The sequence below is a fragment of the Convolutriloba macropyga genome, chromosome 9 (genome assembly GCF_964194025.1).
Source record: "Convolutriloba macropyga chromosome 9, txConMacr16.3, whole genome shotgun sequence".
NCBI classification, from domain to species: domain Eukaryota; kingdom Metazoa; phylum Xenacoelomorpha; order Acoela; family Convolutidae; genus Convolutriloba; species Convolutriloba macropyga.
The window spans coordinates 46,428,103-46,444,147 of NC_134476.1; the positions used below are offsets into that span (position 1 = coordinate 46,428,103).

The window sequence follows — 16,045 nt, forward strand, 5'->3', positions numbered from 1 at the left end:
AAGTATAGGGTTTTTGGCTGCTAAAAATTATGTTCAGGAAAAATAGCAAAAATTAATTTGCACTCCTGACGCCTTTTCGTAGGGTATGTTTCGTGAAATGCTCACCTGTTAATTGCTCTGAAAATTGTTTGAGAGCGTTTTGCTAATTGCATAAATCCTTTTCTTGATAACCATTTCATGTTCTTGCTCGTGTTATATCAAATCTGCTCGATTCATCAATTTTTTTGGCAAGTAGAATCTTTGAGACGCAAAAGAATAATTTAGAATGATTGCCTTTTTGTATAAAATACAAACCTTAAAAATTTTCAAGAGACTCTAAATTAACTTTAATTCTTAACAAATGAAAGCAAAACTTAACGAGTTTTGTTTTTATTTGAGTTTTCCTATACAAAACTGTGGCTTAGCCAAATTTTTTACCGAAAATGTCATTTTTTGAAAGTTTTCTATCTCTTCCTTATTTAGTGGACTATTAATTCAAAAGCGGGTTTGAGCGGTGTCGGAACTTTATGTGCAAACACACATTACCGAGCCTCCTTGTTCTATCAAAAATCAACTCACCCTCAACAATTGTGTGTTTTTCTGCGAATCACGTACATGTCTTTTGCAAGTTTGCTCTATTTAGCTACATCTTTACATTCATTTTTATGTACGAGTAAAATACTAAAAAAAATCGGAAGAAACTTTCAAAAATTTCATTACAATGTTGGTAAATCATTGTTTTTTGTAGGTTTCGGCTCGCATTTTGTTCTTGTGAATTCTGAGTTGTAAATTTTACTTCTGATAAAAGCAGAAAATCTGAAGATCTCCAATAAATATCGATTACTATATTTTCCGAAGCGTTTTAGGACAAATTTATTTTTTTTCTGTCTTTTTCTTTTTTTATTGAATCTTTCAACTACTTGTCAAAAATATAAAGCCAAATTAAACACAAAGAATGATGTTTCGCCGAAAAGACATTGCCTTATAGTCAACATAATTCAACAAATATTGAAATGTTTCAAAAGAAAAATGATTTTTTTCATGTCTAAGGATACGACCTTTGGCTGCTAGATTTGTATATTCACGAACAATTGGCAAAAAAATAATTTGCTTTTCAAAAAAATTTTGCGTGTCGGACACGACTTCGTAGGATGTTTGTTTTGGTCAATTGCTCAATTGTTATTTGCTCTAAAACTCGTCTGAAAGCGTTTTGCTATTTGCATAAATCCTTTTCATGATAAATTTTTCAAGCTATTGCTCGTTTTATAAGATTCATCAAAATTGTTCCGGCGATTAGAACTTTTGACACACGCAAAAGATTATCTTAAATTGATTACCTTGACATAAAATACAAGACATAAAACTTTTCAAGAGACTCAAGCAAAACTTAACGGCGAGGGCAATTTTGTGTAATTTTTCTATGAGTTTTCCTATACAAAACTATGGATAAGCCAAATTTTTTAGCGAAAAGTAAGGCTCATTTTGCGGATGAGAGGGGTTGAGTATTATGCGCAAACCCACATAACAAAAATTCTTGCATCAAATAAAAAAACAAAAGCTGTTAGGAAAGCTTTTTTGATGTTCGACTCTCATTTGAGAGTAATAACTGTTTGCCTATATTTTGTAATTTGTGTTTTCAGATGAGAACGAGTGTGAGTTGATGAATGCTCTTACCATGGACTGTGTCCACTTGTGTGTCAATCAGCCTGGCTCATACACCTGTGCTTGTTACCCTGGATTCACTGTAGATCCTCAAATCTCCTCAAACTGCATAGGTAAACCAACTGAACATATTTATACCATCAATGTGACATTCGTCTGAATTGTAATGAAGCTCCTTCTCAGTTTTGTAAAGCCTGTAAGGTAGACCAGAGGCTGCGCATTTCATCTTAAACTGTGCTCTTAATCAGAAATTTTTTTTTTTTTGAAAAATTATCAATCAAAACCGTGCATAGAATGTGCTGTTACATCTAAATGGGGATTAATAATAATAATAAATTGTTCGTAGTGCCGTTATCATAAAATAGTAGGAAAAATACATACATTGTACAAAAACAATCGATTAAAATTTGCGACACTACAAGGTCGCCATTAAACCTGTCTGTTTTGTTTTTAGGCGCCTCACAGAAGAGTTGGGCAAATTTAGTTGAAATAATGGCAATAAATATTGTTAAAAATGAAAAGTTAATCATTCTAGTAGAGGTTTACTATTGCAGAAACGATGTTTATAGCAATAACGAATTTTCATAAAAGAGTCTGTCTAACAAGTCCTGGTAACCAATTATATAAAGATCCAAAAAGGAACGGCAAAATCCTTTTATGTTTGCCTCTTTTATTGTCCTAACATCTTCAAAAAAAGGACTGTTATAATCCAATGCAATTTTTAGCACCACAAGAACGCTACATTTCAATGAATTACTAGCGAATCTTTGTCTGCCAGTTTGTAAATACTGTCCACGATTTCTCTTTTTCATGATCTCATTAAGGATCGAGTCCGATATCATGGTTGAAAAATTTCACTTAGTGGTTGATTTTTATTAGTTTTATTAGTAGATTAAATATTTCAAAAGCATGTAACTCAGGGGCTTTGCTTATCAAATTGTGGACTCGTAATTGCTCGACTGACTCGCATTTACGTTTCCAGAAAATTACTTTCAAAAATATTTAATTAATATGTTGATTGGCTTTTAAAAATTTTCATTGGTAGATCCGCAGATCAAAATTCCGTATTGCATTGTTGGTTTGACATAAATTTTTTCTAAGTTTAAAAGTTCTTAGAAGCTTTGTTCTCGTAAAATTAAGGCGTAATCGGTAGAAAAGGCAACAGACTTATTAAAGCTTCTCTTTGACGTAGATAATTTGATCTTTGAATTTTAACTGGTTGTCTCATATTACCCTTAGGTAACTCAAAAGATATGTTTTTGTTTTGTTTTTGTTTAGTTTTTGTTTTGTGCTGGTTTAGATTGCGTTCTTTTCCAAACACCATGTGTTTTGTTTTTGTTGTGTTAATTGTTAATTTATTTTTTTGAAAGCAGTTTGCAACTGGGGCTAGTGTGGCATTGTGTTTTTCCCCACAGTATCAGTACTAACTTAATTAGAAACAACCGTATCGTCAACAAAAAGTACAGTCTTGCTTTCTTTTGGTTTTTGATTTGGAAGGTCATTTAGGTACATAATGAAAGGCAGTGGACCAAGAATTGATCCTTGGGGGACTCCACAATTAACGCTCTTCTTTTCAGATTCAACTTTTCCTATTTTAATATATTGGAGTCGGTCTTTCAGATAGGAATCAAGCATTTTCAATACCATTCCTCGAAGCCCATAGTGTTCACATTCTTTCAGCAATAGAGCAGGGTTCACTGTATCAGAAGCTTTTTTAGATCAAAAAAATGCATTTAGTTAAATTTTTTTATTTAAACCAGTTTGCTCTGATTTCTTCAGTTAAAATGGCTAAGTCGTCAGAAGTACCTAATTTGCTTCGATAACCAAACATTTTTTTTTGAAAATGTGTTGTTTTTGTTCAAAAACGCCAAAATTCTTTTGTAGAATAGTTTTTCAAACAGTTTGCCAGTGGCCGGAAGTAGTGAGATTGGTCAGTAGTTTGTGGGTTCGCTGCGATCACCGCTTTTGATAAAAGGCACAGTTTTGGCTATTTTCAGGCACTGAAGAAATAAGCCACTCATTATATAATGTTTCAAGTAGTGGACTAACTTACCGATAAATCTTTTTGAGAAAAAAGTAGTTTATGTTATGGCAGTCTAAACTAAACTTTGATGGAAGCACTCGAATTGTTTAAAAAATTTTCTTCCCTCTTAAGAATTAACTGTGCTTTCTATGAAAATGTGCAACATATTGAGCGACCATTTTTCAAGAGCGACAATTTCGAGATAACACAAATTAAGCTTGCAAGATGTCAGCATCTCGAGCTCGAAACTGGTTCTTTGAGGGTGAATTAAAGAGGGTGAAAATCCAAGAAGCTAGCAATTAATTTAGTCCTCTCAATTTCCGCGCACACCGATCAAATTATAAAAGCAATTATTTTTTATCACAGCAGCTATATTATTAGTAACTAATTTTTATTATTCGTAAACTCTGATAACAAAAAAAAAACAATTTTCTACTTTCACACGACAGTTTTTATTTATTAGTTCTATTTCAGACATTGACGAATGCCAGCAAGACTCCAACCCCTGTCACATTGGTACATGTGTGAACACAATTGGCTCATTCTACTGCATTTGTCCCAACCTCGACCGCCAACCCCCCAAATTGTACCTACCCCCATCCTCAACGGACATTACACTATGCAATAAACCACCCTCAACCCAGTGCAACCCTCTAAATGGGCTGTTGGCCGGATGTCAGCACGGGTGTGTCACCTCCCGGAATGGTAGTCTAGTTTAACAATTCTTTTATCAAAACTTATCAAGACTTATTATCTCTTATCAATTATTAAGTTTCTCAATAATTTGAACAAACTTGAAAATGTACCATGGAAATGCATAAGAAGGGTCCACATATAGGAATTAAACTTAAGTAAAAATTGATATCTGAAAAAAACAATGAAATATATGATAATGAAAATTATAATAAAAAGAAGGGGAAACTTAAAAAATATAATAGGTTACTTCCGGATTTATTCTGTTACTGAATCTACCCTACTCCATTTGTGACTTCCAGTTGAAAATTATATAGTTGTTCGTAACTTTATAACGTGTCTTTAAAGCTCTTAAGCCCGTGCGTATGTAAGGGTGGAGAGGGCAGAACAGATTCTGGTTCTCTTGCAGGTATATCAGAGTGCGTGTGTCATCGCAACTATCGCCAAGTGCCAAACGCCCTCACTTCCCAGTACTCAGAATGTGCGCCAACCTGTAGTGTTCGAAATGCAGGCTGTTCCGATATATGCCATGATCGTCCGGGTCAATTCCCCCAATGTTCGTGCCATCCTGGATTCGAACTGAACCCTGACAACTTTAAGGAGTGTCTGGAGGTGAATGAGTGTGAACAGATTGGGAATGAGTGCACTATGGGGTGTGTGAACACACGTGGCTCCTATTTCTGCACTTGCCCCGAGGGATTGACGTGGGATGCTAATTTAACCCAATGCATAGGTCAGTAATAATGGGAAAAAAATAAAATGGTATACTGTTCCAGACCCATATTCTAATTTTAAAACGCACGTGCAAGTTTTTTTAGGCAATTGTAGAACGAGTGCACTGCTAGAAATTAGATTTGTTAGTTAAAATGCCATTTTTTGACACTTTAAGACTGGAAAACTGAGTGCTTGAAACGAAGTTAAATAAATTGCTCTGCGGAAGTCAGTTCGAGAGACTGACTTCCGCAGAGTTTGTCTGTACGCGTTTGTCTATAAACGTCAAAAAGAAGTTCCTGGTAATTTCTTTAACCAGCACAAAACCACAACACTAGCAATAGCTAGAGTATTTTTTCAATTGCTAGAGTATTTCCATATTTGTTTTGGCTATCTAGTAATCAAAGGCAGATTGTGTTGTTACCATTACGAGCGTCGCCGGCATCGAAAAAAAAATTACTTCCAAAGTAGGTGGCTGACGCTTTGAGTTGCCGCCTTCCAATGCAGAAAGCACTCAAATTTTGGGGAAATCTTTTCCACAAAGCAACGAAGAGCATAAAAATGAACAATAGGATCAATTAGGTTGTTAGGGCATATCACAAAAAGTTTTAATCCTTTTGCTCTTTTGCCGCTCAATTTTACGATTTAATGTTTTAACATTACTAAATTATTCTGCCGCACAATTTTTGCGGAACGCACTTTCGTCAAAAATATTTTGCGGTGCAAAGAAGTTTTCACTTTGCAACTTCTAGCTTAAAAGTGAAAACTACTGAATGTTTTTTTATATAAGGCGCCGCCTTTTCTTCCGCGAAATGCAAAAGTGTGTTTCGCACGCACAATGTACTAACACAGGAAAAGTGAAGTCTGGTTAAAAATATGTAAAATTACTCGCAATATTTGGTACCGGTAGACGCTCGTACTAACGCAAACTAAAAGAGTGTTTCGAGTGATAAGTAGATTAAAATTAATGAGGCTATTTTAGACACCTTAAAATGTGTGATAGTGACATTTGAGAGTGGTTGTTACGGGAATACGTAATACATTTGATAGTTTTGACTGGATAACGAAATTTGGCATTTGCAGCTTTCCCGTCCCATTAAAATGAGATCATATTTTAGGTTACAGGGGCAGATTTTCTTGATGAATTATACAATTTCCTAAAACTTCAAAAAAAATTGCACAATTTGGGGCAGACAATAAAATTGTTTTCCGAAAAATGACTGAAACAAAGAGAATCGATTCGCTATGATAATTAATCTTTATACAATCAAAAGTTCTTTAAAATCAAATAAAAAGAGATTTGGCAAACTTTTTCTCAGGAAAGTTTTAAATGCTTTAGTTATTAAACATTCGTTTTTTGAAGTAAAACAGAAGTTTCACAAAACTAAGGAAACTGTTTCAATGCTATAAACAATTGAAAGGTTAGGCAAAAAATAGCAATCATCAAGCAAAAAATTAAAGCTGATATTTTTTCATAATGCATTTGAAAATTTTCAGGCAAAGAAGAAAAAACTCGCTCAAAAATTTAACGTTCACTATGAATAAACTTGATTTCAATACAATCTTAAAATAAAATTGAGCAAGATTAAAAAGTCAATATACGAGAAATTGTTTGGCAAAAATTCTCAAGTTTTTAAATGCTAACTTTTTGACACGTATCACGTATTTGAGACAAGAGTCGTTTGATTCCAATCAAAGACAACAACAACGCTTATATTCTGGTCCAGATAGAAAATGATATTTTTTTCGCCAATAAATAATGACAGTCGAGAAAAAAGGCAAATTTTGGCTCCATTTACTTTTTCATGCGAAATATGATAAACAATATTTTGCGATAATTGATAATTGTGGTGAACGTTTATTGGAAGATTAGGCAACTGAGCAAAAAAACTAACATGAACAAAAAAAATTGTTCGAATCTTACAAAAAAACACTACTTATGCTTTTAACCCCTCACTTACAGATAATGTAGAAAATGTTTAAATTATGCGTGTGAACATATTGAATTGAACCAATTAAGGGCATTAGCAGGAAACAAATGAGGGCTACATTTTAAATGTTTTAAGATACTAAAAGGGAACAATTGCAGTAAAAGGAAGTTACTTGATTAAAAAGTATTTGATGACGGCAACGCTAGTAATGTTGGAAAAAAAATTGAATATGGGAAGAGGCCAAGAAAATGGAGTAAATTTTGTATCATATTCCACCCTCGATACTGTTATTTCCATTTTTGGAAACAACACTTTTTTACTGATTTCTCAAATGCAAACCTGTAAATTAAGAGTTGCATCTGTCTAATAATTTATTTTCTCAGTTTATTTCGTACCGCAAATAAAAATATATGCTGCATAAGCACTTTTAAGATAGTAATTATTAATTAAATGTCAAATAAATTTAGATAACTATTTTTCTCAAAGATTGATGCCTTCTAAAATTGACTCAACTTTCACGTTTTCGAGGTTTCTCGACAAATTCTTTACGACTTGCACTTCTAGCTCTATTGTAATCACTGAACCCAGAAACTGTCTCGGCTCTCGGCTTTGCCAATCGCTGGCTAGTCCCTCCCATCTTTCGCTTCTCGGGTTTTCCTATATTTTCTTCATGCAGGAGAGCGGGAAACTTTTCGACAGCTCTTTCGACATCTTTGCTTGACATAAACTGGTTATTCAAGTCGTTTGGAGGTAAATAAGGCTCTAGTTTTTCTCGTTTGAGTAAAGAAGACGAAAGTTGCAGAATGTTTATCTGAAATATAGCTTCAACAAAGTATGCTAGCATAGCTACTTAAATGTATAAATTGTATTTCAAACGTCGACATAATTGTTCAGAGGCTATAATGACGCCAAATATTACCACCACTCACACATACTTGATACATACTTAAAACTCGACTTAAGAAAGATCATGCTCGGACAAAAAGTGGTATGAAAAACCGTGTTCTAACCAAATAGCCTATGATATGACTTTAGCTCAATTTTAGCGAACTGCTGGACTTTTGCTCCATGGTTTTCAAGCACCCAAACGGTCATACTCTATTTTTGCTGCACTCAAAGTAACCACGCTGAACTTGAGCTACACTCAAATGTTCTGCTCGACTTTCGCTCAACTTAAAATAATGAATTACAAAAATTGGTTCGAGTCATTGTCAAATCATTAGTGGAGCTCCAATCATTTGCCAAAAAAGGTAACCCATTATTTCGGAAGAAAAAAGGTAACTCTTTATTTCGGGAGGAAAACAACTAAAAACGCCACATTTCATGGCTAACGGAAGAAAGAAGACCAATAAATTTAAATGCCCAGTTTCATTCAAGGAAGTGATGCTGCAATATAGTCCAGTACGAGCACGGCTTTATCTTAAGAACTGCAAAAATTCTCACTTGTTGCGGCAGTCTGCCAACAGTTTTCTTAGTTTGGGTGAACTGCGGGTGTGCATTCTTGATGAAAAGTTGCTCGACCCATAAAAAATACTATTTTCAACCGATTAGTTTTACCTGGACGGACATTTAAAATGCTCAAAGACCATGAACATATTTGACTCAAAAAGCTTTTGAAGAAATCATTTTTCACTCAAAATGTCTATGAAAAAAATTTTGCTCGACCAAAGAAAAGAACTTGCCTCGACTTAAAATTGAAACCACGACTGTGTCAATAAATGCCCACCTCAATAACATTAAATAGTACTTTTGTGAATTGAGACCAAAACCTAGGTTATGAAAAATGGTGCTTCAACATTATCAAGAATCAGAAAAACTACCAATGTCCTCGATGTTTCAATTCTTCCTCAAAAGATTTCAAGAAAATAAAAATTTCAATTTTTTCCAAATCCGGCAACAAAAAATCCAAAAAAGAAAAGTTATTCACGATGCGCACTGAACTGCTCATCAGGAAAACCGGCAATACCTGTTTTAGATACTTGAACAAAAACAAGAACTCACATTACTATTCTCACATCCTCTGAGAACACAATCGATCAACCCGTGCTAAATTTTAACCGAACCAAGTTGCATTGAAAAATAAACAAGTTTATATATTATTTTACGCTCGTTTACTTGACCTTCCTTTTTATATAAGCAATAAAAATAGGAGTTGCATCAAGTATTCTAGCTAATTAATTTTTAGAGATGCTGTACTCAGTTAAAACCATTTCTGGATCTCGTTGAGAAAAAAAAATAGTTATATTTCAATCAGTGTTATATATGTACGCTAAGGCCCTCAGAATGTGAGATGTTGAGTTAAAATTTTGAACGCATTTAATGAATTTCAATGTGGAAGAATTTGATGGACTTTGTCCTGGCCTCAAGATATAATTAAAAGCAGAAGAATACAGCCAATGTAATAAAATTTTCTATTGCGATTTGTTAAAAAATGTGTGTTTTTTACAAAAAAGAATGTTTCTTCGGCCTAAAAGTTTTTCGGGTTTTAGGCTTATGAACAAGGCGAAAAAATATCAGTGAACTGTTCATTCCCCTCGCGATCAAAGTTTTTATGTTATTACCTAGATATTTTTTGCAATTATCCCGTTTTTCAGCCTTCTCGCAGGTAAAATCAGTTAGAACCATCTATGTTAACCATTGAAAGAGGCGCAGAGATTTTGAGTCAAAGACGTTTTTGTTCTCTAAACGAAAATTTTATTTTGTAGGATTTTTCAAGTTATCTTATCAGAATTTTAATGTGTGAACCACTGACGTCTCTTACAAAAATTTACGTTGAGTACAATCTGTAAAGACAAGTGTGTTCAAGCCGGAAACTACAGGAAAACCATCTAAAATACTCATACTCCTTTAATAAGGAAAACTATCAAAAATTGAGAAATCAGTGGGATAGAACTCTTGAATGTTAACAAAATAAATTAAGATTTTCTTCCTACTGAACTTTGGGCAGAGTCTATGACACGAGTTATTATAAAATACACATTAGATCTTTGAAAAACAAATATACAACATTTTTTGTCATTCTGAGCACCAACAAGGACAAATTTTATTTAAAATAGTTTTTTTATGTCACATCGTGTAAGCAAAACATACGGAGATGCAATTTTTGCAATGACGTTTTGTTAATTCAATTGTGAAAAACATAATCGCTGAAAAACGTTGTTGATAGAATCTTTATCTTCTTCAGGCTACTTCCCTCCAAAATCGGAAAACTATCAGAGCCGGAAAATTTTAAGATTTTATCACAAGAAAGATTTTTATTGATCAAAACCATAACAAAAGTATAAAACTTCCTTCTGTAAGAAATTTTGGGTCTTTCTCATTATATTCCAACGCCCCTCCCCCGCCCCATTAATTTATATGTACTATATTGAGGTTTATAATTTCGCTATTTCTCATTTTATGCTGTGAATTATTTTTTTAGGCAGCTACAAAAATAAATTAGTTTAACAACAAAGTGTTTCCAAATTGGAGCCCGTCACTATTGTCCAAGGTTAAAAGTTTGGAAATTGCACAAAAACGTGTCAATTTTCGCCCACTAATCCGCTGTCAGTGTATGTATTTTCTTTGTTTTCATTGAATGTTGTTTGAATCAAAACATTTTCACTCTTCTTCCGCAAAATAAGTTCATTGGACCATTAATTTGAGATACCAAATTTTACCAGGAGTTGAGTTTTGGGTAGCTTATAATTATTAGCGATGCATCATTTTAATTTGCAATTAGTAAACCAATTTTGTTTTGTTTTTGATGTTTCTAGGGTCATAAGCAACTTACAGTAATGAATATGCGTTGGTGAACTCTCCTGTTTGCGTGATCATAGCACGTGGGAGTTACAACCACAATTCGTTTCATGTTTTGGATTGTTTTGCAGCTGAGTTCTTTGCTCATCCTCATTTTGGACTGGACACATACTTGTGAGTTTTGTTCTTCAAGTTTCAGTTTGCACTCTGATACCTGAAACATACGTTAATTAGATTCAGTTTTCAATTTTGACTGTTCGTCTATTATTTGCATTAAAATTAATTTTCATTGATTGTCACTGAAACCTACGATTGGTTGTACTATAAGATATGGATGTCTCCAATCGTGATGCGCTTAACAGAAAAAATGGATTCTAAATCTGAGAGGCAGGACAACAAAAACTGGCAAAACGAAAAAATCATTAAATTTTTATGAAAACAAATAGAGCCAAAAATTTCAAAAGCATTAACTTTTGACTGACGCAAAAGAACAACATCAATAATGTTTCACTGGAGGGCCAAATAGACCTGTTGTTAATGCGACGATGTGACAAGAGAAAAAAAGAACTACAATACCGGCAAAACTCAATAATGACATACTTTACAAAAAAGTCTCAAGCACTGTCAAGTTAGTTAAACCTGTTGCACACATTCTGAAACAAACAGTTACAAAGCAATAGTTTTGCTTCCTCACTGAGATGCCAACAACTATCACTACTGTTTTAATTGATAACACAAAACAAACTACCAAAAATGAAAAAAGTGACTTTTTGAAAGCAAGCAGTGTCAAAGACGCTCAATCTTCTAGACATCACTGACAACCAATCAAAATATTTCTTTCATTAGAAAACGAATCAGCATTTCTTTAATGAGCTCATTACGTAGGATAACAAATAAAACAAAAAACAAAGTAAAACTCAAAAGTCACTAAAAATAAATGCGAATTAGTGATTGAATCATAAAAAAAAAGCTATTAACTCTAACTTTTTTACTGGGTTGGCCTGTACCTCACAGGAAAAGCATCGAGTCTTGTCATCATTGAGACTAAGTAATAAAAGTGCAGAAGATTAATAAATGTGGGCAAGATTCAGGACTCATTCACGCTAAGAATCAAGCAGACAGAAAAATAGTATTCATGCATCAGAGAAAAATATCAAAAACAAAAGTTGTATTTTGGATAAAAACCTAGTTGTATTCCCGAAAAAATCTCCAATACTCGAATTCTAGAACACTCTCCTGGAAAACTGTTTCAATTGGAAGCAAATGGTGTCTTGACCAAATAATTAGCTGCAATCTGAGTCAACCTTACAATTAATTTTTTAACGGAAAGTTGATAAAAACTTTGAGCTTTGGGATTGAAAATTTTGAGTTTTGTTTTTTTTTTTTCAGTATGGATGCAATTATTATTGTTATTGTTTTAAAAACGATTGTTACTGTTTTAATTTTGTTATTGATGTTGTTCTTTTAAGTAGTATCAAAGTCATAAAATCAATTAGATCTAAACGGAGGCCAATAAAGAAAAAAGTTTTAAGTTTCGTTAGAGAACTCTTAGTTTTTTGAGACTTCGCAATAATGACATTAAATTTTATGTTAACAAAAAAGACTATAATGATTGCGCACATTTTAACAGTTTTTAAAACAAATTTTTAGGACACAAAAAATATCTATCAAATGGGAAACATGAAAATGATTAATCATTCCTTCTGAAACATTCAATGGATTGTAATCTGTGACAAGCGAACAGAAAACGCAAAACATTGGCAAAACTCAGTAAATTTTACAAAAACATAAAAAAACTATGAGATTTTATTTTGAAAACCTGTAACGAATAATTTAGGCCGCATTAGAATGCCAATGGGGAGAGCGCCATTATCCAGACTAAGTGACAGGGCAAGAGAAAACATCAAATTTATTGGCTATTTCCACAGTGCTTTTTTATCCATTTACGATTAGAACACGTTGGATCTTTTCCGTTTGTGCCCCCCCCCCAGCTTAGTGGGCGCATATTATTTGCAACCCCAGACGCACGTGCAATATTTTACATAGTGATTTTATATGTAATGGCTATTTGCACCCCCCAGACGCACGTGCAATATTTTACATAGTGATTTACTATGTAATGGCTCGTGCTCTGTAACTGGGGGGCGCATAACGTACTGGGGGGGGGCACAAACGGAAAAGATCCAACACGTTTTTGATCTTCTGAAGCGCTCGAGCAGAAAAACAAGAAAAACGTAAGTCAGATTGCCGTAAATCAACTTTCTGTTTTTTGCATTTGAGCCCCCCCCCCATGTAAATGTGTCCACAATATTTGCACCCCCAAATTAATTAACATATCCTTACATTATGATTTACCGTGTAATCGCACGTGCTCACTAACTGGGGGATGCATAACGTACTGGGCGTGGAGCACAAACAGAAAAGATCCACTCTATGTGAACGGAAAGTCAATGTAAAAACCAATTTCTCACTTTAGTTTAAAGCAGTGTGGAAGACTTTCACGCTTTAAAATTAATTGATTTCTCGAGTTCTTTACAACGTCCGCGTGAAAATTCTGCTTCGAATTGGTATCTCATTGACATAAAAAAAATCAAGAAAATTTTGAATAAATCTGTAAATTGTCATATCAGGTCAGGTTATGAAAGTTATTCCAAAGGAAAACGCGAAAATCCTTGTCCTTACCGGCTTACCGGCAGCTCAATTGCACGCTAAGAATCAAGCAGACAGAAAAATAGTATTCACGCTTCAGAGAAAATATCAAAAACAAAAGTTGTATTTTGGATAAAAACCTATTTGTATTCCCAAAAAGATCTCCAATACTCGAATTCTAGAACACTCTCCTGGAAAAGTGTTTCAAAAATGTGTAAATATAAATAATCGTGAAAAGTGTAAACAGCTTATTGTCCATTTTGCAATATTGTACATCTATAATTAATGGGTTCTTTTCTTTGGCCCCGCCCCCAGTTATAGTGCACCTGTCATTACATAGTAAATGAATTTATTTGAATATGGCATGTTTCTGACATTTGTATCGGTTTACAGTGATAAGTGTGAATTCATACACTCGCCAAAAAAGATGTTTTGTTTAGTAAAAAATGAAGTATCTCCCCCCCCCCCCCCCCCCCCCCCCCCAACAAAATTGTATTATATCCCTTTACAGTATATTTGCGGTAATTCAGGTTGATTGACTATGCGTTATAGATGGACTATACGTTATATGACCATTAAGCTGCGAAAGAGGGGCAATAATGGAAAAAGATGCACAAAAAGTCACAAATACAAATCGAGTAAAATATTTTTCTGAAAATGTACGCCCTCACTGGTTGTTTTGATTCTTAAATTAGGTCTTTCCCATTATAACCCCCCATGAAAACATAGCCCCCCCCCCCATTATGGTATATTTTCCATGATTGGGGGGAGGTTATCTGACCACTAAGCTGGAGGGCTTTATTGGGAAAGACCCCTTAAACTCTGCATCAAATCTTTGCTCAAGGTTATCGCAGTTGTGAAAGCAATCTAATATTTTGGTAGAAGTAACAAAAAATAAGCCCAATTCTGGTTTTGAAAACTACTAGCGTATTTGCATCCTTGACATTGTGCATGGGCAATTGTCTTTCTGAATGTTTCCCACTGTTTTGGCTTCAAATCCATTGTCATGATCCTGGTCCGAACAGTCTTCTTCTTCTGCTGCTGTTTCATACTCTTCTTATCCCCCGAACACTTCATTCGTTCATATTCTGGTTCCCTGGCGTCAATACTGCAAAAACAAATTAATGTTCTATTGTCGTGAACCACAAGCCGTTCGGCACCCCGAATTGCTACACGTTTTTAAAAAACCAATTTTTCCTTTCCCCACATTTTGACTCGCTTCACCGGTTTTTAGTGGCGGACACCTCGACCCGGGCGTGGGCATATATTATTCAGCCTGACTGAAAAAAACAACCAAAACGAATGGATTCCGAACAATTGATGGGTCTTTCCCATTATAGCCCCCCATGAAATTATAGCCCCCCCCCCATTATGGTATATTTACCATGATGGGGGGGCTATAGGTTATCTGACCACTAAGCTGGGGGGGGGGGGTATAATGGGAAAGACCCCAATTGATGAGTACAATTATCGTGCGACTTTTCACTTTCAGGACACCACCCCACTCAAAATTGGAGGCTATAATGCGAAAAACACTTTTAGATACACGTCTTGTCCTTTTCAATTTAATTTTCAACGTATACTGAATATACCATTTACTGGATTTATTCTGTTTCACCTAACCCCGCCCCTAGTGGACATAAAAACACGGGGGGGGGGTAGATCCCATTTTCTTTACCTGCTTGATGAGGATAATTGGGAGCTGTAAGATGACTCCGAAGAAGAGGAGGAGCTTGTCATTTTGCTTAAATAAATAAAAATGAGCACTTTCAAAATCTGTTCAAGACAGTTTTGGATCACGTGCCGATTATATTGAAAGGAATTTGTTCTGATCTTTTCAGTTTCTGCCAATCCACGCCAGCCCAGTGGATGTGCATTATTCTTAATCTCCGGGGGCACTTGGTCTATTACAATTGTTGCATCTTTTCCATTTGTGCCTCAACCCCCCCCCCCCCCGTTAAGTTCCCCCAATTACAGAGCACGTGCCATTACATAATAAATCACTATGTAAAAATATGGCACGTGCGTCTGCGGGGCAAACGGAAAAGATCTCAAATGTTGTAATATAGCTGGTGCCCTCTGGGATTATGCAGTCATTCCAGCATGGAGGTTTCAGATTTTTTTTAAAAAAAAACTCAATATATATGTCTGCAAGCTTCTTCTTCAGAACCTTTAGAGGTATCTGTATTAACTGATGACATGACTAGCACCTCTTCCTCGGTTCTACTTACCATTATTAGTGCAAAACAAAGCCATCAGTTTGTTTAAATAGTGTAAAATTTGATTCGCGTGAGGTTGTAAGTGTAAACACTATTAAAATAATTTTACTCAAGTTAAAATTTTCTATGTACACCTAAAATATTTACAAAAAAAATAAAATTTATTACCAAACAATTTCAATTATATCATGCATGCAGTTACTTTTGAGTTTCAATTTTTTTTCCAAAATTGTTCTGTCCAATCTTTTTAAAGAATCTCTCGATGATTAGAAGTCCAAAAATTAGAAGGTCGACTATTACAAACAGAAAAGGCGTGCAAAAAATTCAGTTGAATTTTTTCCCTAATATGTTGCTTTAATATCATTGAAGAAAATATTCCAGTCTGAAGTAGTCCTCTTATTTTCGCGGTATTCTATAGTTTGTTTTTCGTCTGTTCGCCA

The 16,045-nt window shown here is 34.5% G+C and overlaps 2 protein-coding genes across 4 annotated transcripts in view; one reads left to right on the plus strand and one right to left on the minus strand.

The window, feature by feature from the left end:
• The window catches only part of LOC142345807 (uncharacterized), a 51,110-nt gene that overhangs the window by 16,349 nt on the left and 18,716 nt on the right, over positions 1 to 16,045 (plus strand). For all 3 annotated transcript variants that reach the window (XM_075398180.1, XM_075398178.1, XM_075398179.1), the window contains exons 5-7: positions 1,620 to 1,754; positions 4,139 to 4,369; positions 4,767 to 5,090. In XM_075398180.1, coding sequence (XP_075254295.1) covers positions 1,620 to 1,754; positions 4,139 to 4,369; positions 4,767 to 5,090 — 690 coding nt within the window. The remainder of the gene's footprint in view (positions 1 to 1,619; positions 1,755 to 4,138; positions 4,370 to 4,766; positions 5,091 to 16,045) is intronic.
• Positions 7,359 to 15,189, minus strand: LOC142345808 (uncharacterized). The gene is made up of 4 exons (XM_075398181.1): positions 15,065 to 15,189; positions 14,314 to 14,494; positions 10,772 to 10,951; positions 7,359 to 7,810 (listed from the first exon to the last, which is right to left on the minus strand). Exons 1-4 carry the CDS (start codon positions 15,124 to 15,126, stop codon positions 7,508 to 7,510), a joined length of 726 nt encoding a protein of 241 aa, XP_075254296.1. The 5' UTR covers positions 15,127 to 15,189; the 3' UTR covers positions 7,359 to 7,507.